This window comes from Loxodonta africana, chromosome 22, assembly GCF_030014295.1.
Source record: "Loxodonta africana isolate mLoxAfr1 chromosome 22, mLoxAfr1.hap2, whole genome shotgun sequence".
NCBI classification, from domain to species: domain Eukaryota; kingdom Metazoa; phylum Chordata; class Mammalia; order Proboscidea; family Elephantidae; genus Loxodonta; species Loxodonta africana.
Window position 1 is genome coordinate 40514199 of NC_087363.1, and position 23111 is coordinate 40537309.

Here is a 23111-nt window from a genome sequence, read left to right on the forward strand (position 1 = left end):
ATTCAAAGGCGTCTACTCTTCTTCGGTCTTTTTTATTCATTGTTCAGCTTTCACATGCATATGATGTGATTGAAAATACCATGGCTTGGGTCAGGCGCACCTTAGTCTTCAAGGTGACATCTTTGCTCTTCAACACTTTGAAAAGGCCCTTTGCAGCAGATTTGCCCAATGCAATGTGTCTTTTGATTTCTTGACTGCTGCTTCCATGGCTGTTGATTGTGGATCCAAGTAAAATGAAATCCTTGACAACATCAGTCTCTTCTCCGTTTATCATGATGTTGCTCCTTGGTCCAGTTGTGAGGATTTTTGTTTTATGTTGAGGTGTAATCCATACTGAAGGCTGTGGTCTTTGATCTTCATTAGTAAGTGCTTCAAGTCCTCTTCACTTTCAGCAAGCAAGGTTGTGTCATCTGCATAACGCCAGGTTGTTAATGAGTCTTCCTCCAATCTTGAGGATTCCCAAGTCTTTATCTCTAGCTGAGACCCAACCCTCAAATCTGTAGCCCCTCCCTCTGTGCTGCATGCCTGTTATACACCTTAAATTCATTTCACGGGAATGCATTTTAGTAGCTCCCTCCTCTTCTCCCAGAACTTTACCAAGCCTGCTCCTTATCTTCTGTCCCCCATCTTCATGACTGGTACAGCTGTAGTCCTATTTTCCCAAAGCAGATCTACCTGGAAATCGCCCTTTTCTCCTTCTTCAGTCATACCTCCCATATCTAATCCCTCACCCCTCCCCCAAAACAGACAAACAAAAGGTTGTTATCAAGTCAATTTGGACTTATGGGTCACCCCATTGTGTAGAGTAGAACGGTGCTCCGTAGGATTTTCAGGGGCAGACTTTTCAGAAGTAGATCACCAGGCCTTTCTTCCGAGGTGCCTCCAGGTGAATTTGAACCACCAATTTTCGATTATAGCCGAGCTCATTAACTGTTGGCATCACCTAGAGTACCAGATCCATCACCACAGCCTGTTAAATCAGTCAGCTAAATGTTTTTTCTGTAGTTACTGCCCATTGCTTTTTCCAGGGCAGTGCCCTCCTAACTGATCTCCCTGGCACTGAAGCATCAGATGAAGGATTCTGGAATACTCATCTCTGCGTGGAGCCTTCCCATGCCTCTGGCCAGCTACAGGATGACATGAATAGGCCCCCGTGTTTGTGAGCACTTCCCTCCCTCGTGGGTCCTTCCTGTGCCCAGCTGTACCTGGCCACGTGGACTCCCTCATGTCCTGGTACATTTTTCTTGCCTCCTTTTCTTGGCAAATGGGGATGCCTTCTGCTTAGAGGTTAGCACTTCATATAAAATGACGACATTTTGCTATAATTGTGTGCCCACCTGTCTCCTTCACCAGACGTATGTTGGTATCACTAACACTGACAGTCACAACGATCATAAACAGTGCCTGACGTGACTGTTGATGTGGTGAGCTGACGTGGGGCCAGCCCCCCACTCGTGACGACCCCGTGCGCAGCAGCATGAAACGTCGCTTGGTCCTGTGCCGTGCCCACGATCAGCTGTGCATTGAATTGATCCATAGGGTTTTCACTGGTTGATGATTCCTGTTGCTGCGTGCCGCCGAGTGATTCCGACTCACAGCCACCCAACAGGACACAGTAGAGCTGCCCCATAGGGTTTCCTAGGCTGCAGTCTTTATGGAAGCAGATCACCAGGTCTTTTCTGCCCTGGAGTCACTGGTGGGTTTGAACCACCAGCTTTTCAGTTAGCGACTGAGGGTTTAACCATTACACCACCCGGGCTCCTTGGCTGATTACTAGTGCTGGGTAAATGTGTAAGTGAAAAATGAGTAATTTTGTGAGCATGGCCGAGACCTTCCCTTTGACTGGGGCAGGCTTTAAGAATTGCTTTAACAGATAACAGACTCTGAGAGGCACCACTTGTTCCACTTCCATTTTTACCTTGTGACCTTGATGTTGCTCCAGTGAACATGCTGGGACACAGAGAGCCCACCTTCACTGCTCTCCCTTGCCCACACCTAGCTGTCCCAAATGGCAACACAAAAATACCTAGTGATTGGAGATGTACACCTTACGATCCAATCCGTGTCACTAGCCCTGCTTGGCTCAGAGGAAATGATCAGATGAAATGATTTTATCCTGATGTTGACTCTTGCTAATAACTTCCCAAGTTTATTGTATGAATGAGAAGATTTTTTTCACTCCTCTGCTTATATTTCTTTTCATGCTCGTGGCCCCAGTCCCAGTATAAACAGAAGGTAAGGCGCATAGAAACGAGCAATTCTGTACACTTGGGTGAGACTTACAGGCTAGGGAGGTGGCCAGACATTTCTTCCGGGTGAAAACTGACCCAAAGAGATTTGTTCATGCTAGAAGTAAGAAAAGTAAACACATCTTTGCCCAAGTGTTTACTACTTCCAGTATTTTTCAGATTTGCCCAAAAATGTTCTCAAAGTCAAAGTGTTTTTCCGTGAATGTCTGCTAGATTCGTTATTGTGTTTATTTGTTCTTATGTGAGAGCTTTGCATCACTAGTGACCCTCCTTCCCTGTCTATTGGTCTGGAATGACACTGAGGGACTGCGTGTTAGGCCTCTGAGCAAGTTGCATCAAATGACTGAAACACAAAGATTCTCTGCTTGCTGGGAGCTAACAGTCAAGGTAGATGCACCTAGGTAATGGAGACATTGTTAGAAGGGGATAGTAGCCATACAGCTCCTCAGTCAACAGGTATTTCTTGAGAGCCTGATAGGAGAACATGGCAAAGTTTATCCGTGGGTAGCAGCTCTGCCTCCTCTTCGGCCGCAAAATAAAATCCAGCTCTCTAGCGTGACGCTTTGGGGTCCCTGGGTGGTGCAGACAATGTGCTTGGCTGCTAACAGAAAACAGGAGGCCCTAGTCCACCAGAGGTGCCTTGGAAGAAAGGCCTGGCAATCTACTTCCCAAAAAATCATCTGCTGATAACCCTACAGAGCACAGTTCTGCTATGATACGCATGGTGTCATGGTGAGTCAGAGTCTGCTTGAATGCAGCTGGAAATGATGTGGTGGGAAGCGTGAGTTCAGACATAGAGGATAGAAGAAGGGACAAGGGGAAGGGAGAGAAGCCACCTGAAAGATTGGGAACAAAGGTGGCTGAGGAATATGGAAGTAAATAAAAAATTTTACGCCTGCCACTGCCCCAACGACTCATCTATTTCTAGCCAACAATTCCAACAGTTTTACTTTAAAAAAAAAAACACTAGAATCTTCACTTATTCACAGGAAGGCGAAGTAGTTCTCTGTTCTTTTTCTCCTCAAACTTACAAAACCCTAATAGATTACTTTCCTGTAAGAATCCTGATTTCTTACCAACAAATAATTCATTTGCAGTGCGAGTCAAATCTTTTGACTGTGAACCCTGGTAGCAGTTGGGTCAGTAAGGGGCATTTCATACGTGATAAAATGATCCTGGAATTTTTAAGAGACCTGATAACAAATAACTCTTTAAGGGAGCTACTATTGGAAGAGGGAAAGGCTTTATTCTGGTACATACGCAGGAGCTAAAAGCATGACTGAGAAGCGTGACTTTGTCACCGGTGACTGCAGTGGTTGGTGACTGACCCTCCCAGCCAAGCCACCCTGACTACAGAACCCGGTAGGGAGACCTCTACCTCCTGTGGCCCAGACCCCCAGGTTGCCTCTTCTCCCCCCACCCCACCTTTTCATTTCCAAGAAATATCACCGCATCCTTCCAGTAAATCCCTCCTCCCCCCCCTTTTTTTTAAGCCAGCTAGCTTGTGCTGTTTTATGTTGTTTATAAACAAAATAACTTTTTAACAAAGACAGATAATTGAGTTGTTTACAGTGTTTCACTACTTGCAAAACTTCTGTGGGTATCTGTATTTCCACTGTGTTCATAGGTCTTATTTCCCATTTTTCTAGAAGTGGAATTTCTGGGTCAGAGGGTACCCATTTCTGCTTTTCCTGTGCCTTCTGTCAGTTTGAACTCTGGGAAGCTTGCGGGTTTACATTCCCACTTGCACCTGTTTGGGTGAGCCTCTCCCAGGCATCATCACAAAGGCAACTGCTTACATTTATTCCTGGGGAAACTGTCATTGTTTCAACACGCTTTAAAAAAATTTTTTTTGGTTACTCTGGCCCTTGGATTTTCTCTTTATGTGTGTATTGGGCATTTGTATTTCTTCTTTCCTGTTTGTATCTTTGTCCTTTTTTTTTTAATTAGGGTGATCTCTTTCTATTGATGTGTTAACACTTCATAGTATGTATTCCTGTAAGATGTAGAAGGAAAATAACCAGTTACTGTTTTAAATTTTATTTACTGTGTGTTTGAAATGTAGATGTTTTTGCGTTCGGTGTGGCTGCATGATTAGATTTTGTCTTAAATGGAAAGGGCTTCTAAAATGTTCGGAAAAGAACAGAAAGCGTTAGATGATAAGACCTTGTCACACATCCAGGGTGGGTCTTCGAGGTAGGATCGTGGTGCATGCTTAATAGATTTTAGCTGTGAAACGATGAGAAACTAATTGTTACATCATCGGTGCATTTATTCAGACATTTCCTGAATGGTTTACTTTGCCCGTGGCGCTGGGGGGAAGTGAGTATCAGTGAAGGAGTTGGCAGGTTCTGAGGGCCTTGGTTTACCAGTTGCCGTCAAGTCAGCTCTGACTCGTGGCAGCCCCATGTGTGTCAGAGCAGAACTGTGCTCCATAGGGTTTTCCTTGGCTGGTTTTTTTGGGAATAGATTGATAAGCCTTTCTTTCGAGGTGTCTTTGGGTGGACTTCGAACCTCCAGTGTTTTGGTTAGCAGCCAAGCATGTGAACTGTTCACACCACCCAGGAGTTTCAAGAAGACCTTGGTTAGAGGAGAAAAATGAACTGGTCCTGAGAGTGCGTCGTCAGGTAGTGACGTGCAGTGACACAGGGCTGAGTGGAGGAGTGCCCTTCCGGGCAGGAAGCTGTCACCACAGCCCCAGTGAGGCAGGGGAAACAAGGATACCGTCATCATGACGAACAGGAATGCAGTCCGGTGTTTCCTGAGTTACCCTTCCCCGGGACCTTTCCACGCATGCATGCACTGAGCTCTGCTGTGGGCAGCAAGCCTTCCGTATCCGTTGTCTTCGTCTCTTGCTGGGCACTGTAAGCAAGCTCGGAAATCAAGAGTTTAAATTCTCTGTTTTTATTTAGCCATTTTACCAGATGTTTCCTGTGGTTTGACAGATGTACCATTTACTAGAAAGTTACACTCCTGAGATTCTGAATGTTATGGACACCGTTGCTATAGACAATGACTCTGTCAGGGCAGGATTTGGAAGTCAACCCTCTCATCATTTTTGGGTTGAAGATGGATTTTTTCCCCCAGAACAGAAATGCTGTTTTCATAATCCACTTTTATCTTCTCTGTTACAGTTCTAATCTCTGATTTATAGAAGACGATCACTGGTTGACCAGAACTTAACTCCAGTAAATACCAGTGACTTAGTTGGTATCTACTGGAGTAAAACACCTGGGCTCAGGTACAGCCAGGTTTTGTTTGCAAAACCAACCTGGGTCTAAGAGAACTCAGGTAGAGGGCAGGTAGCAATCTCCATTGGGCTGAAAATCGGACTAATGCCCCACTTCCCTGGACTCTGATGTTGGGCTGGGGTTAGTAGATCTGCAGACTTGGCATCTTTTTTGCACTCATCTAAAGCTCATCAGGACAAATGAGGAGGATGGCTGAGGGGGCCTCTGCCTTCCCAGGGCCACAGTCAGCATTTCTCTGCTGAGTGAGAGCCCTTATAAGAGAAGAGCCTCTTTTCTAGAACTCTCCTGGTGGGAGGAAAGCCAGAGGAAGTTGCTTCCTACAAAACACACCTGAGGCTGCAGCAGCGGGAGACTCAGGGATGTTTGGCAATCCGGCCGGCCCCGTTCTCTAGCAACCTTCATCTCCTGTGCTTTGTGCAGCCTCATATTAGAGTTTTATGAAAGCCTCATGTTACAGAAGATGGAGAAACAAAGAGGAAATCACATGCTATAATTCCAGCCGTATATCTGTTTCCCCACAAAATGGAATGGTCACCACGCATGTCACGGTCACCATGCATGTCACGTTTTGGCAGGACGTGCTCTGCAAATAACCTGTCCCAGGGCTCCCGCACCTATTCCAGGACCTGGAGGAAACTTTGTTCCAGCACGGCCCCCCTGCCACCCCCCCCCCGCCCCTCGCCTCTCCTTGCAGGCAGGGACTCTTATTCTGACAGCGCCCTCCCTCTCCTGGGTTTGAGCCTGGACTGCTTGCCAAGTTTGTGGGGCCCCAGGCTTTCTTGTGGGAGGACGCTGGGCTGTCTTCATGCTCTTTGGCAATGATTAAAGTGAGGTTAGTACCAAAAACCCTTTCATTTTATTCCCTTACCCTTGCTTTTTCAAACCAGATGGCAACCCTGTATTTTCAGCTGTAATTAATTTAAACTGTGAGAGAGCAAGTGCCGGGAGAAGGGGAGTTAGTTCTGCTTGAGAAGGGACAGCAGTGATTTTTCTTCTCATCCCTCTCCTGGCACCTTGTCCCAATCAGATCCATGTCATGTACAGTTTCTTCTAAAAGGGGAGTGGAAGGAGAGGGGGCCCATTGTAGGGTCCGCAGGGCTGGCCACGCACTGCACATGGGTCCTGGGAGGGCTCAGGCACACTGGTAATTGTTTCCTTAATGAATTGGAAGTAACAAAGTTTCAGGTGGTGGCTGACATGTTGCTGCCAGGCCAAGCTATCATGTGACTGTCTCTAGACAATGGTGCACGGTTTCAAGTGGCTGCTGATTTGGGGAGTACAGTGAGCTCTTTCTTCCTGTTCAGTACAGCTGCCAGGCCTTCCTCCAAAAGGGGCTATGTTTTAGGTTTAGTATTTATGCTTAAAGAAAATTACAAGGGAAATAAAAGCACTTGACCACAATTGAAGGCTGGAGGTTTCGACCTCAGCTATTTGACCAGCTCGTTCCCTCAGTGGAATTTTATTTGAGTCGCTGCTCTATAGTTTGCTGGGAGTGCACGGTCAATTAGAGATTGAGAGGTCGTTCACATTTAATAGAAAATGAATGCTTTTTAAAAAATCTCACAGTAACTTGTAAAATAACTCCACAGAGCAGCCTCTCCCCACCGCCTCCTGCGCTGAAAGGAAGCAGAGGTTAACAGGGAGAGTGAAGGAACTTGTTCGCTGCTCAGAAGCGGGGTGTCCAGGTGTGCCCATGTACCTGCACAGATAGATACAGCAAGGCTTCGGTCTCGTCATTTCAAAAATGCATTTTCCTGGCATTACAAGGGAGTTGCAGATTGAAGAAGATCTCTTAACCATATATGTGAAAAGCACTTTGGGAAACTGTGTGCTAATGGCATACAAATGGCAGCGATCACTATTATTAACATTAGCCCTCCTCGGATGACTTAAAGTCATTTTTAAAGGCTCAGGGTGAGAAATGAGAACCCACAAATATTCAGCTTGGGAGTCGCCAAAGCGCTCACTGTTGACAACATCAATGACTGTGGGCGCCATGTGTGCTGGGCTTTGCTGGATGGAGTGATGGATGCTTGCTGTTTATTTAATTTTAATGCCAAATGTTAACATTATGACTGGCCGTTTCTCTTACGAGCCCCTTGGATTGTTTTTACGAAGTTTTGCATTTTGTTGTTGTTGTGGACAGTCATCCTCTCGGAAACCTTTTATTTTTTTCTAGTGGAGAGGGCAAACATGCAATGATAAATGCGTCCTGTAGTTGCAGCCTCCTTTAGTACCAGTGGCTTGTCAGAATTTCGAAGGACTAAGGATTAACTTTAGCTCAGTTGAATAAACAATAGTGATTCTATTATGTGTTAAGCTTTTTATATTCCTTCCTCAGTTGCAGTAAGTAATAAAGAAGAGGTAGGCAGCTTGGGAGACAGAAGAGAGTTCGGCACGCTGAGATTATGAAATTTGTTCCTAATAGTTGTAAGCTGTAGTGTGATTACTATTGGGGGTGGTGGTGGTTAGGTGCTGTTGAGTCAGCCCCTGACTCCTGGCAACTGCATGCGTGACGGAATGAAACGCTGCCCCGTCCTGTACCGTCCCCGTGATCAGTTGTGGATCGGGACCATTGGTATCCATAGAGTTTTCATTGGCTGATTTTCAGAAGTAGAGCACTAGGCCTTTCTTCCTAGTCTCTCTTAGCCTTGTAGCTCTGCTGAAACCTGTTCAAGATCATAGCAACACGCAAGCCCCCGTGGACAGACGGGTAGTGGCTGTGCGTGACGTGCACTGGTTAGGAACCAGACTCGGATCTCCCACATGGAAGGTTCGAGTTCCACCACTGGACCACCACTGCCCCCTATTGTGGGAGTTGGTTTTAGTTTTAACTTAAGGAGTAATTAAGATGAACCATTAGCTATTTGGTGTTGGAAGTCCTCACACAGAGGAAAGGGATATGTCCTCGGGGGCGCTGGGAGGATGGGACAGCCCTCTGGGTTCTCCTGCGGCAGTTTTAGAATCACCAACTCAAAACTTTGGAAAAGGAATGCTGGCTCAGTGTTCGGTGGAATCCTCAGATGACCCTACTAGGTTCCTCTCTTTACGTCTTCTTTTCAGGATATTAGATGTTGGGTGAAATACAATTTGAACAGCCAAGAAATTGCCCATAGATATTAGTGATATTTCAGTTAAGCTAAGTGGACAGCTCACCAAGCCAAAAAATCCAACCCGCTGCCATTGGGTTGATTCTGACTTAATGACGACCTCATGTGTTGGAGAGAAGGCCTGCTCCATAGGGTTTTCTTGGCTGTGACCTTTATGGAAACAGATCTCCCATAAAGCCTTATGGAGGCCTTTCCTCAGCAGTGCTGCAGGGTGGGTCCAAATGGCCAACCTTTAGGTCAGAGGTTGAGCACAAACCGCTTGTGCCCACTGGGGGCCTTGCCAGCAGGCAGCTTTGCCACCACTACCCAGTGCCGTTGAGTCGATTCTGACTCACAGCAACCCTATAGGACAGAGTAGAATTGCCCCCTAGAGTTTCCAAAGAGCTCCTGGTGGATTTGAACTGCCGACCCTTTGGTTAGCAGCCGTAGCACTTAACCACTACGCCACTAGAGGGAAAGTTAATTCTGAATTCCAAGAGGAGCTTGGAAATGAGAGTATTTTTAAAGCAATCTAGTTTTCTAACTCAGAGGAAAATGAACTAGGCCCCCTGTGCTGCTTTTCCAGGTCCCTTGGGAACTTTGATTTAAGAATAGAGGAAATTGATTTGTACTTAGTGTATCAATTGTCAGTATATCAGTAGCCTTTCTAAGCACCTGGAACTCCTTAAAATGATCTTTGAGGAACTTAAATCTTGTTCCTATAATGCGACACACGTCTAAAAAAAAACTTCAAAGCTTAGCCAACCTTCTTTTTCTAGTTTTTGGAAAGATGAAGCTCAGTCCCCATGCCTGGATGCTCACAAAACCCTGCTCCAAGGGAGCCCCACTGAGAACTAATGCACTGAATACTTTGCTTCCAGATGGACAGTCCTTATGGTCCCTTATTATTACCATTTTAAAGAGCATTTGGGAGATGTCTCAAGATCTCTTACTGGATGGATAGTTTATCACTTTACATATACAGTACTTAAATTTTCAAACTTTTTAGTACACCTGCTCCTCACTTATCAACATGGTTAGGATCCAAGGACCAGGTCATTATGTAGGAATCAGTGTTATGCACAAATGGAGGGATGACCACATCAGATCACAAAATGAAAGATGATTACATCATCACATAACTGCCAAATAACATCACTATATAATTGCCAAACCACTGAGGATCATGGCCCAGCCAAGTTGACATGTAACCTTAATCATCACAGCCAGCATTACTTTTGCCTTGCACCGTGGCATTCGTTACTGCCAGACGTACGTCATTAATGCATAGAATAGTCCAGTAGTGGATTTTTTACTATTGTTGTAAATGCAAAATGTCAGATGATGAGATAGTCGATAAGTGAGGAGTGGGGGTAGAGTTGTACAGTAATTTCACTCAATAATGTAAGTTTGTCTGCAAAGTTTCTGATGTCAGCTTTTATAAAAAGCTGGCTCTCTAAAATCGATTTAGTGTTGAATACGTTTATTAAATTAGGGATTGACTTCTAGTATCAAGAAGTCTATGAAATGATTTAGAACAGGTTCCTCCCAACACTGGGCTGGACAGTGACAGTAGGGGTGGCTGCTTTCAGTCAGCCGTGGGACTGTGGTTGTGAGGGGGTGGCTGTCGGGAACCAAGGAATTATAATAAACCAAACAGTACAGGAAGGAAATTTGATTTTTTTCTTCTTGGAAATTTGATTGTTTCTTTGTCTCTGAACCAAATGTGTGTAATAACTCACTTATATCAGCTGTTTAGCCAGTAGGGATCACTATGGCTGAGTTACAAGGAAGAAAATGCTGGGCAGACCTTAGGTCCTCACCTGCTAGGTGACATGCTGCTGTGGTCACCATTGACATCTTGGGTTGTGTTGTTCCAAGTGTAGTCCTAGTGAGTACAGGTCTTGGGATAATCCCGACTTTGAATATTCTCTTCTGTTACTTATTAGACCAGTACTTTGGTTTTTGGTCCCAAAATGTCGCTGCTGTTGTTGTTAGCTGTCGTTGAGTTGGCCCCAACTCAGGGTGACCCCACGTTCCATGGAATGAAATGCTGCCTGGTCCTGTGCCATCCCCGTGATCAGCTGGGGGTTGGACCGTTGCGATCCATAAAGTTTTTATTGGCTGATTTTCAAAAGTAGATCACCAGGCCTTACTTCCTAGTCTGCCTTTGTCTGGAAGCTTCGCTGAAACATGTTCAGCAGCAGAGCAATACGAAAGCCCCCACTGAGAGATGGGTGGGTGGGGGCTACACATAAGTTGCAGAGACAGAGACTTGAACCCCAGTCTCCTGCATGGAAGGTGAGAATTCTACTACTGAGCCACAAATATCCTTGGTCCAGAAACAGGCTGCCATGAATGGAAAGAATTCATCGTTCCCTGTGTGCTGTGTTCTTTAGCTTACGTTTGGAGTATCACATCTAGTGCTAGGTACCCCACTCAACTGGAGCGTGTGCAGAGGTGGGTGACAGGATGTCTGATAGATAGTAGACTCATTGGAAGAGATTCTTGTTTGGTGAAGAGAATTTAGGGATGGCACGGCTGATGTAGAAGCAGCTTTTCAATAGCTGGAAGACTGTCCTCTGGAAGTGGAAATCTACTTCACTGAATTTTTCCAAATGGCAGACCTGGGACCAAAGAATCGCACTGGAAGGCAGATTTCATTTGTTATGAGAAAGAACCTTAGGCTGAAGTGTTTCAGTCATGGAACTGCTTCTCAGGGAGGAAGTGAGCACTGACCCTGCCAGTGTGTGAGGACCTGGATGTCAATCTTTCAGGGATGCGGTGATCCCACCTCCCTTCCCTGGTATTCACGACCATCTGAACTGGGACACTTTCTTCCTCCAAGTAGGATAAAGCATCTGATCTTTTCACTGAAGTTTTATAACATTTTCCAGTGATTTGCTGTAAAACGTAAATAGCTAAGAGTGCGCCTCCAAAAGGGTTTGAATGGAATCATGAAAGCTGGCACAGCGCCAACCTGAAAGAACAGAGGGGAAACGGTGATGGAAGGTGTTTGCAGACTGTTGATTTCCGGTGGCTTGACGTTTGTTGGAGGTGTCCTCCTCGGGTTTCTCTGGTAACCGTCCAACCAGGTCCTGTCTTGGTACACCAGCTCCATGAGCTCTGTCTTACTCAAACCAGTTGGTGCTGGTTTCTCCTGAGAATTTGTTTGCTTTTTGATCCTTTCATTCCTAAAATAGTTATTGTTGTATGCTGGGCATCGTTCTATACACAGAATTAGGAAACTTCTGAGCAGCGCGTGGTTCATGGACTCAGTCATGTTCCCCATGTATTAGTGCCCCAGGGCTGCTGTAACAGGTACCACCCATTGGGTGGCTTATAAAACAAATTCATTGTCTCAGTTCTGGAGGCTGGAAGTCTGAATTCAGGGTGTCGGCAGGTGCATGCTCTCTACCAAGGCTCTAGAGGAAGGTCCTTTCTTGTCTCTCTAACTTGGGTAGCCCCATACATTCCTTGGTTTGTAGTTGAAGCCTAATTATGCCTCTGTCTCTCTGACTCTTTTTTTATAAGGACACCGCTCAGATCAGATTAGGACCTGCATGAACCCATGTTAACTGACAGCATCTTCAAAGACCCAATTTCCAAACAAGGTCACGTTCATAGTTACCAGGGTTAGAAATTCAACATAGATTTTGGGGAGACACAATTCAATTGATAACCCCAGGCATGTCTAGAAGGAACTTGTCTGCTCTCTCGGTCCCCGACTCATGGCAACCTAGTGCACAATGGCACAAAACACAGCCCTGTCCTGTGCCATCCCCATGGTCAGCTGGGGAATGGACCATTGTGATCCATAGGGCTTTCATTAGTTGATTTTCAGAAGTTGATCACCAGGCCGTATTTCCTAGTCTGTCTTAATCAGGAAGCTCCGCCGAGACCTGTTCAGCATCATAGCCACACGCAAGCCTCCACTGCCGCGTGGTGGCTGAGCTTGAGTTGAGGTGCCTTGGCCAGGAATCGAACCTGGTCTCCAGCATGCAAGGCAAGAATTCTGCTCCTGAGCAACCACTGATGTAGTCCCTTCTGCAAAACAAAACACCACCATGTTGATGCCTCTGTTGCAGTTGGTAAGTGCAAAGAAATGAGGATCTTTCCGAGGTCTCTCTCCTCTCCAGGCACTGGAGCTCCAGTACAGAGGAGACACATAATGTTTCCCATTGCTTCTCTGGTACAAGGACTCTGCTCAATGCCAAAAATGTGATAGTGATTGTATTTTTGTAAGTATCATTCATTGAGAGAATACTTAATGACAAAAATTACTATGAATTTAGTAGCAGTAGGAATTTTAAATTAATTTATATTTTATTAATCTCAGCAACTTCTCCATTCATTGGAAAACACTGCATATACATGTGGGGGACATATGATCTATTCGAGGTAGAAAACAGTGCTCGGAGTGCCTGTGGATTCCTGCACCGTTTGTCAGGCGTCTCCAGGGGTCCTGGTGCCCAGGTGGAGACCCACTGTGGCAACAGCTGCTAATGTGGGGGTGGGGGAAGAATGCTTGCCCAGTAATGTTCTCAGGGCTGACCTCTTTTCGCAAACCTCAGTTTGTCCCCTTGTCTTAGCTAATGATGGAAGACACGTGCAGAGAGTTGTAGTCAGAGAAAACTGGTACCTTACTTACATAGAGCTGTGCTATTCAGAAATGAGACCCGAGTCTCCCGGGCAAGCTGTAGGGTCTCCGGCCTGAGGCTGACCTTCCTGTGGGCCTTGCCTTCCTGTGGGCAGCAGATCTGGCAAGCCAGTAAGATCACGGAATAGTCCAGTCGGATGAGGAAAGGTCGCAGTGGTAGGCCCTGTCCTCGCTCAGATCCTGTTTATTCTTACTTTTACACCATGTCACTCTAGAGAACAGTGGTGGTTCAGTGGTAGAATTCTCACCCTCCACGCGAGAGACGTGGGTTCTAGTCCTGGCCAGTGCACCTCGTGCGCAGCCGCCGTCCATCTGTCATTGGAGGCTTGTGTGTTGCTATGATGCTGACCGAGTGTCATTCAGCAGAGCTTCCAAAAAATCAGCCATTGAAAACCCTATGCATCACAAGGGCTTGATCCTCCACCAGTGGTAGGGATGGCGCAGGACTGAAGTGTTTTGTTCCCTTGTCATGGGATCGTCATGCATCGGGGCTGGCTCAACAGCAGCTAACAACAACAACATAACATCATTCTAGCAAACTTAGTTACCTGACTTTTTGGCCCACTGTGGGGAAAAGGGAGTCCCTGGGTGGTGCAGACATTTAACATGCTCGGCTGCTAACCAGAAGATTGGAGGTTCGAGTCCATCCATACGTGCCTCAGAAGAAAGTCCTGGTGACCTGCCTCTGAAAAAAGCCATTGAAAACGTTATGGAGCACAGTTTACTCTGACACACGTGGGTCACTGGGAGTCGGCGTCAGCTGCAGCCGGTGTGGGTAGAAGGGACAGGTGAGGGCTACCAGCAGCGCAGGCCACGTACTCCAGGGAATAATGACCTTCCGATAACTGAGGGGAAACCAAAACACGGCGAGACACTGCCTCCGGAACACATGACCCCGAGCAACCGGAGACAACTGAGTACCATGCAGACAGTCCTCTCCTGGAAGTCTGCCTGCATCACATCTTAAAACAATGTTTGTAATGAAGCTCTCGAGTCCCAAGGAAAGGGAAGAAGAAGTTGTCGCCATGTTTTAAAGTGTTTTATCTCTCAAAGGTTACATTTATTATCTCTACATAAGTGGCTGGGGCTTGATGAGTTAAACACAGGAACCAGGCTTCCTGAGGGTCCTGGGTGCGTTGGGTGGATCTATGAGGTGATAGTTTAGCTCAAGGAGGGGAGACCTTGGAGCTCCTGCTAGTCTCCTGGAGAAAGAAGGGCAGACACCGGCGAGGCGAGCCTGCATCACACAAAAGGCTAACAAATGCTGGCTGCTGGAGCGGCTGGAGAAGCAGAGGGCAGGTCTGAGGAGACAGCTCCAAGACAGGGAAATATATGGAGACTCAGCATACGCTAATTTAATGGCTCTGTCTCCTAAGGGAGCTTTGATTGGAAGTCCTTGACTCAATTATAGAGACAAAGAGCAACTCAAGAAGAAAATAGCAGAAATGTCATTCAGATATGTGTTTCCTCAGGGTTGGGGTGGGCTCATCTTCCCTCCGGGAGTCATTGGGTGGTGTACACAGCTGCTAACTGAAAGGAGGTTCAAGTCCACCCAGCAGTTATCTCAGAAGAAAAGCCTGAGGATCTGTTTCTGAAAATTCAGCCATTGAACGTCCTGTGGAACCCTCTTCCATTGCTGGTGGGATTGTAAAATGGTACAACCACTGTGGAAAACAGTTTGGAGAGGTGTTGTTCAGAAAGTTAAACATAGCATTTGTCGTATGATTCAACAATTCCACTCTAGGTATATACCCAGAAGACTTGAAAGCAGGAATGCAAACAGATCCTTGTACACCAGTGTTCATTGCACCTCTGGTCACAATAGAGTGAAGTCAGTCAGTCACAAAGGGAAAAGTATTGTGTGATCCCACTTCTGTGAAACGTCTAGAATAGACAGATGCATAGAGACCAAAGTTGATTAGAGGTGATCAGGGGCTGGTGGCAGGAGGGGAGAAGGGGAACTCACTGCTTCGGGGACACTGAGCTTCTGTTAAAGGCGATGGGGAATTTGGAAACAGACAGTGGTGATGGTTCAACGGCATGAGAAACGTAACTAATGTCAAAATGGAAAATGATTTGTTATGAGCATATTTACCACAGTAAAAAGAAAACCCCGCGGAGCACAGTTCTGCTCTCACACACATGGGGTCACCATGAGTTGGAGTTGGCTCAGCAGCAAATGATTTTCGGTTAATTTTCTTTTCTAGCATCATAGAAATGTGCTCGTTTTGAAGCCCTCTCAGGAAGTTATGGCCGACTGGAAAGGGCTGGCTTTGTTTCAGTTCCCCTTCCTCTGGCCAGCAGTGGCCCTGGTGGCTCCCCTCACTCTTACACATTCAGAGGGTCAGCCTGAGCGCTGGCTGAGGGAAGGTGGACTGTGCCCACACAGGGCCTGTGCTCTCAGGGTGCCTTGACAGACGGGACCGTCTGAGCAAGCATCATGAAGAGATTATTGGTTTTTTTTTCATTCTCTCACTCATCTAAAACATTGTTCGTCCAAAAGGTTTTGGATGATCACTTGGCTGACCAGCTTCTTCCTGCTCATGTTAGGGGCAGGTGTCTATTCCTGGCTTCCTTGACTGCACTTGGCAGTGCAGCAGAGAGCAACTTCCACTCCATCTTCTCACTGGGGAGTCTGGGCTTACCTGACCTTACACACGCATGGGTTCCTGCTCACGTCGTCACTTCTGGGAACCTCACGCATGTACTGCCTGGCAAGGATATCTGAGGGCCCGTGATTTTTAAAAGCTAGTTGATGGGGAGTTGATCCTGACACATGGTGACTCTATGTGTGTCAGACTAGAGCTGTGTTCCATAGGGTTTTCAAAGCCTGACTTTTTTGGAAGTAGATCACCAGGCCTTTCGTCCAAGGCACCTCTGGGTAGACTTGAACCTTTCAGTTAGCAACTGTGTTAGCTGTCTGCATCACTCAAGGACTCCATATGTATACTATGCTCTTATTAGCTGCCGACTGGTAACCCCAGGCACAGTAGAACAAAACACTGCCTGGTCTCAACCCACCTGGATCAAAGGAGAATGAAGAACACCAAGGACACAATGTAATTATGAGCCCAAGAGACAGAAAGGGCCACATAAACCAGAGACTACATCATCCTGAGACCAGAAGAACTAGATGGTGCCCGGCTACAACCGATGACTGCCCTGACAGGTAACACAACAGAGAAGCCCTGAGGGAGCAGGAGAGCAGTGCGATGCAGACCCCAAATTCTCATAAAAAGACCAGACAATGGTCTGACTGAGACTAGAAGGACCCCGGTGGTCATGGCCCCCAGACCTTCTGTTGACCCAGGACAGGAACCGTTCCCGAAGCCAACTCTTCAGACATGGATTGGACTGGACAGTGGGTTGGAGAGGGATGCTGGTGAGGAGTGAGCTTCCTGGATCAGGTGGACACTTGAGACTATGCTGGCATCTCCTGCCTGGAGGGGAGATGAGAGGGTAGAGCGGGTTAGAAGCTGGCGAAATGGACAGGAGAAGAGAGAGTGGAGGGCGGGAGCGGGCTGTCTCATTAGGGAGGGAGTAATTGGGGGTATGTAGCAAGGTTTATATAAGTTTTTGTGTGAGAGACTGACTTGATTTGTAAACTTTCACTTAAAGTACAATAAATATTAAAAAAAAAAAAAAAAGGTGCCTGGTACTGTACCATCCCCATGATCGGTTGTGGAGCAGACTGTTGTGATCCATAAAGTTTTCACTGGCTGACTTTTTTGGAAGTAGATGGCCAGGCCTTCTGAGGCACCTCTGGGTGGACTCAAACCTCTGACTTTTTGGTTAGCAGCCGGTCACATTAACTGTTTGTACCGCCCAGGGACTCAGGCACCTTAATTTGCTTGGAAGCTATTTAACTGAGCCTCAGAAAATGGGGCTGATAATAATATAATATTTATCTATCACAAGATAAAAATCAAATGACATAATGAGTATGAAGTGCCTGACACATGATCAGTGTCCCCTTCACCACTCAGAAAATGCCAGGTGTTCCCATCTGAGTGTTCATTCCTCTTGTTCAGGAACAAGACGGCCAATGGTGACTGCCGGAAAGACCACCGGGAACGGAGCCGCAGCCCCATCGAGCGTGCGGTGGCCCCCACCGTGAGCCTGCACAGCAGCCACCTGTACGCGTCCATCCCCAGCCTCACGCTGGAGCAGCCCCTTGCCCTGACCAAGAACAGCATGGACGCCGGCAGGCCAGTCGGCATCTCGCCCACGCTGGCCCCGGCCGAGCGGCAGCAGGTACGCCTTTGTCTCGCAGGGCTGGGGGCCGGTGGTGATAAGGTGACGGCAGGCAGTGAGTGGGCTTGAGGGAGTCAGAGCTGAGGAGCCTGCAGGGTGGTGGGTGAGAGGAAGGACGAGCGGGGCCCCCCGTAGCCCCACTGTGCGCTTGCTTGTCCTGCGAGCTCGTCACGTTTCAGTTCCCACCTGGAACGGCCTGGGCCTTGCCTCTTAAGAGGAAATGGCCTTAGACAGACGTCTAATGTCTTTGGGGCTTAGTTTCTTTCCTTGCAAAATAGAAGGCTTGGGCTCAGTGAGGTGGTTTTTCCAGCAGTCTTCATGGGTGAGCCTGTTTCTGTTAGGATTTAATATAATCATAATGAGAACCCTACCTTTACCCATTATAAGGTCACACAGGTGAAGCTAAGTGCCAGGCTTCTTTGCTTTGGGCTGGAATCCTTAAAGTCAGCGGTGACAGGGTTAGCATGGTCAGAAACCTGTGATGGGCAGGCTACAGATTTTTTTCTGTTAGAGGAAAATAAGGAAATTAAACGATTACTTAATAAAGATAGTTTGCTTGATAGGGAAAAAAAAATGTCTTTTTAAAAACGGGGTTCCTGGGGAAGTATATAATGAAAAGAGGCTTCGGTGCCAAGGCGGCTCAGAATCATTGCCTTAAGACTGTGGCATTTCCCTCTCTGAACGTCTGAGGCTTTGTTCAGCACCTGCGACCTAACTTGTTGTTGTTAGGTGCTGTCTGGTCGGCCCCTGACTCTTGGTGACCCGCTGCACAATGGCATGAAATGCTGCCTGGTCCTACGCCACGCCTGTGATCAGTTCCAGATTGGACCATTCTGAGCCATAGGGTTTTTATTGGCTGATTTTTGGAAGCAGATCACCAGGCCTTTCTTCCTAGTCTTTGTCTGGAAGTTCCATTGAAACCTATTCAGCATCGTAGCACACAAGCCTTCAGTGAGAGGGCTAGTGGCCGGGCATGAGGTGCACGGGTCGGTACTCAAACCCGGGTCTCTCACATGGAAGGTGAGAATTCTGCTGAGCTACCACTGCCCGCTGCAGCCTCATAGGCCCTCAGTAAATGTTTGCCCAAGACTGACACTGTGAAAAGAGGAAGGCCTGCGGCTCATCAGCAAGGGGTGACCAGCAGTGGGGGCTTGTACAAATTCAGCCAGAAGAGGCTGCTGTGTCCTTGAAGCCCGTCACCTTCTTCTGCCCACTGACACTCTTGTCTTACAGGCATGCCATGCTCTGCCACCCACTCTGCTGTGGCCCACCCGGCGGCCCACCTAGCCCCAGCGCCTGTAATACCTGCTGGGATTGGGCCCTGGGAGTCTGAGGTTGACTAGTGCTTGTGAATCCCAGTGAGGTGAACACACAGTTGCATATCCCACCTCGGTGCCAGGCATCACAGCCCTGTTTGCTTCAGTCATTCATTCAACAAGAACGTGTAGACACCTACTGTGTGCCAGGGAGTAGCTAGAAGCAGATCGAGCAAGACAGGGTCTTCACTCTCAGAGAACTCAGTTTCAGTCAGGAAGAGAGATGGGTCATGGGATAGCTAAACTACCATATTTCAAGTATCAGTCAACAGCCATTGATTTGTGCTGCCGAGAAGGTGGGCTGGCTCAGGGCCGGCCAGGTGAGCAGGGGCTGCCCTTCCTTAGTTCAGCACTTATTGGCACTGCCTATGTGCAGGCGCTCTGTGGGCCTCTGAAACAGAGGTACGTGTGGGACCTAGGTCACTTCTAGCCCGTGAGGAGCTCGCAGTCTAGGTGGGGACAGGGAGGTGTGAAGACCCCACTAAGAGTGGTGGTAGGTGCCAGGGTTGGGGTGTATACAGTGGGACCCACTGAGGGCCCAGCTCATCCTGCCAGGTGCGTGGCTGTTGACCTGTTTTGTGATGTTCCATAGGCACAGTGTCGCATGAATGAGATGAGAAGCCAGTCAGTTGGGGCCTGGAATGAGCAAGCAAAAGAAATGCATTCTGACTGACTGAGCCTGAAAGGCACTTATCGATAGGAAATAGGGGGTTAAACCCTGTGGCCACTGCACCCCTGGCAGGGAGGTCCTCGGGGATTGGGAGGGGCACCAAGACTGGGGCAGGGCGCGTTTGGTTGGCAGCACCCAGGTTACATGCCCTGTGACGGAGAGCCTGGCGTTTTCCGCTGCTATAATGGGAAGCAAACACTCTTAAGACGCAACAGTGTAAGAGAAGTCCCCCAACAGAGGTTCTCTGCTAGCAGCCCAATGGAAAATAGATGCCTACTGATGTCATCTAAGGAATCTGGAGCCTACTCTGAAGAGGCCGGGCAACCCCTGGTGGTGCAGATGGTTAAGCACTCAGCTACTAAGTGAAGGTTGTTGGCCCAGCTCCACCCAGAGGCACCCCAGAAGAAAGGCCTGGCGCCCTACTTTGGAAAGATCACCCTGTGGAGCCCAGCTCTACTCTGACACACACGGGGTTACCAGTGGCAGCTGTTCTGTTTTTTCTTCTTCTGTAGAGGCCCTGAGGGGCTTTTAAAGCAGTGGAGGGATGTGGTCAGATGTGTTTTATGAGAGACCTGTAATCTCTGAGCCTTGTTGGGCAGTTCTCCTCTATCCTATAAGGTCGCTGTGAGTTGGAATCCACTCAATGGCAACAAGTTGGGTTGTGGTTGATTTTGTAATCTCTGAGCACCTGTGTCTAGTCTCTAGCCCTTGGTGGCTTGGAGGAAGTAGCTCTGGGCCCTCACACACCCCAGCTTTAAATGCACAGGTGTTTCCTGAGTTCTGTGCCAGGTACAGTGACGGGGATGGAAAGATGAGCAGGACACAGCGCTGCTCTCCGGCAGCTCAGAGCCACCCACACATTTCCAGGACTTTTGTCTCATTTGCTGGTCCCCCCACTGTCAGTGACTCTTGTGGGGAAGTGTGACTGTCACCCACACTGAGAATGGCAAGTGGTGATGGGGCAGGGCTCCAGGAGCACGGGCCTCTGCCAGCAGGCCATCGTCTGTGCTGCCCTGTGCGCACATGGCAGATGCCTTCCTGTCCATGGCGGAAAATGTGACTCAGATCTCTGGGAAGTAGAACAGGAATGTTCCCAGAGAGGCATGTCCGGGGGGCTACAGAAAGTGCTACCACACCCCGTGTTCTTGTGATGGCAGCTGTGAGGGTATAGAGTATTCTGAAGAAAGCTACAAAACGAGGGCACCACCCAGCAAATGAGAAAAGGCTCAGATTCAATATGAAGACCCAAGGGTGAGGGGTACCTGGGGAGTTTGCATATGGTGCTGCTTCCTCAGGGCAGCCTGGGTGGTGCACCCAGAGGCATGGGCGAGGCCTTAATAACTGTGAGGGAGCCGGATTCTCCCCACCTAGACCATAAGGTTATTGGGGAGGGTGTTTTATAGCCCCTTGTTCTCCCGTCTTACCCTTGGGTGAAGTAGGCTTTAGGTGGATGTGTGGAGCAGACTCCCAACTGCCACTCACCTGCAAAGTCAAGGGGCAGATGTGGGAACCCTGGCTCAGAAGATGGGGTGGTTTTGAGCACCTTGGGGCTCAGCCAGCCCCTCCAAGCCTGTGTAGGGAGGAAGGGAGAGGGTGCCCCAAAGCACTCAACATCTGCAGGTCTCTGAGAGCAGTTTCCTTCATTCTAGGCCAGGTGCTCTACCGATTGCCTTATACCCACTGTGATGTTAGATTCTTCTTTACTCCGTTGTCCTACCCTTCTACCCGCCCCCTAGATGCATTCTCTTGTGAAGTGGCCTTTCCATCTTTGGACATGTACGCTGAGTTTCTTCTTCAGCCTAAGCTTCCCTAAATTCATTCTGTCCCCGTTTGGCAATATCTGTGTCGGTCAAGACTCTGGTTGCAAGGAACAGAAACCAGCTTGAGTGAGCTCAAGCACAAAAGGAAGGGAGTTTGCTGCGAGGACCCTGGGCGTCTCCTAGAACCAGGTCATGGGTGCAGCCAGGCTCCAGAAGGAAGGGCGTTCCTTCCTTCCTTGGCTTTTTTCTGGTCCAGGTCTCTGCCTCCTGCTCTTTGCTGCCAGCCGAGGTGGCCGTCCCACAGCTCCTGAGATCTGCTCAAGCTTCAGTCTCTTACTAAGTAGGCTCAAGGGTGGACTGCCGAACCCTGGGTCAGGTTTCTACCCTCGCTCAGGCAGCTATGGCCGATGGGGCACCGTCACATGGCTGGCTCAGCCTCGGGGGCGGGGGGAGAGCATGGCTCATGGGTAGAACCAACTCTTCAAAAGGTGCTCCAGGCTGCACCTGTCCTTTGGTGTAGCGTGACTGGTACATGAAGAGCAGGACTCTCACACACACTGAGGACCAGGCCCTCACACCCCTCCCAATCAGTCTACCAACCCCCTTCAGGTGCCGTAATGATGACTGACACATGAAGAAATGAGTGGAAAGCTGGCATCCAACACAGGCCTACCTGACCTCCATGCTCTCTCCTTAGTTCTGTTTTTGTTCATGCCAGGAAGGATCATACAAACTCTTGATGGCTCCATCCGCACTATGACTTGTTGAGCCTTTAGCAAAACCCCAATCAGTGGTGGCTTGTGGTAGAATTCTCGCCTTCCGTGTGGGAGACTGGGGTTGGATTCCTGGCCCACGCACCTCAGGCACAGCCACCTGCCAGTGGAGGCTTGCATGTTGCTATGATGCTGAACAGGTTTCAGGGGAGCTTCTAGACTAAGATGGACTAGGAAGAAAGGCCAGGTGATCTACTTCCAAAAAACTAGCCAGTGAAAACCCTATGGACCACAATGACCCAATCCCATTGTGCATGGAGTCACCATGAGACAGGGGTCGACTTGATGGCAGCTAATAGCAATAGTCCTTCATCGCTAAGCCATATTGTCCCCCGGCCACCCCATCTTGGATGTGTGTAATTTCTTTTTACCTTCAAACACAAGCCCGTTATGGTCATCCCGGTTCACGTGTGGGCCCCTAGGGCCAGCTGGTCATGGTCCTCGTGGAGCCAGATTTTTATCACAGAACAGGTGTTTGCTCTCCTTGTTCATTTCCCGTCACGGGAAGGGTTGATGCGCAGCCTTTGTGTCCTTGGAGGCTGCTGGCCTCGGTCTGCCAAGGACAGGGCCAAGGACCAGCCCAGCCTCCCCGGTGGATCTGCTCCTCACTAGTTGTCTTGGAATCCAGCCCACGTGGTCTTCCATCTTATCCTGGTGGAGACAGGAGATCCCTTTGCTGGAGCCTGAGGAGGAAGTTCAGTTTCATTCACAGATATTTTCTCGCCCAGATGCTGCACTAAGTCTGGGGAGCCAGGTGCTCCCTGTGTCTGGGCACCCGGAAGTACGGACTGCCCTGCTGAACCTTGGTGGGGGCAGAGGCAGCAGGCAAGGGGAGAAGAAGGTGGTGGTCATCATGCATGGCTTCTCAGGGGGGATATCTGCACAGTGTCTCAAAGGGTGCATGGAGCTCACCAGGCAGACAAGTGTGGGTTACGTATGGGATTTATACAGTTAGATATTTCACACGTCTCTGTCTCCATTACAATTTGCACGGTCACAACAGAAACCAACTTGGGCTGGTTTTGGCTATGCAAAAAGAGCAAGTATGTTGGAAGGGTACCAGGAAAGCTGGAAGGACAGGGGACATAC

The 23111-nt window shown here is 48.3% G+C and overlaps 1 protein-coding gene across 2 annotated transcripts in view; it reads left to right on the forward strand.

The window, feature by feature from the left end:
• Positions 1 to 23111, forward strand: part of VGLL4 (vestigial like family member 4) — a 163616-nt gene that overhangs the window by 138939 nt on the left and 1566 nt on the right. For both annotated transcript variants that reach the window (XM_064274887.1, XM_003409753.4), the window contains one exon: positions 17281 to 17503. In XM_064274887.1, coding sequence (XP_064130957.1) covers positions 17281 to 17503 — 223 coding nt within the window. The remainder of the gene's footprint in view (positions 1 to 17280; positions 17504 to 23111) is intronic.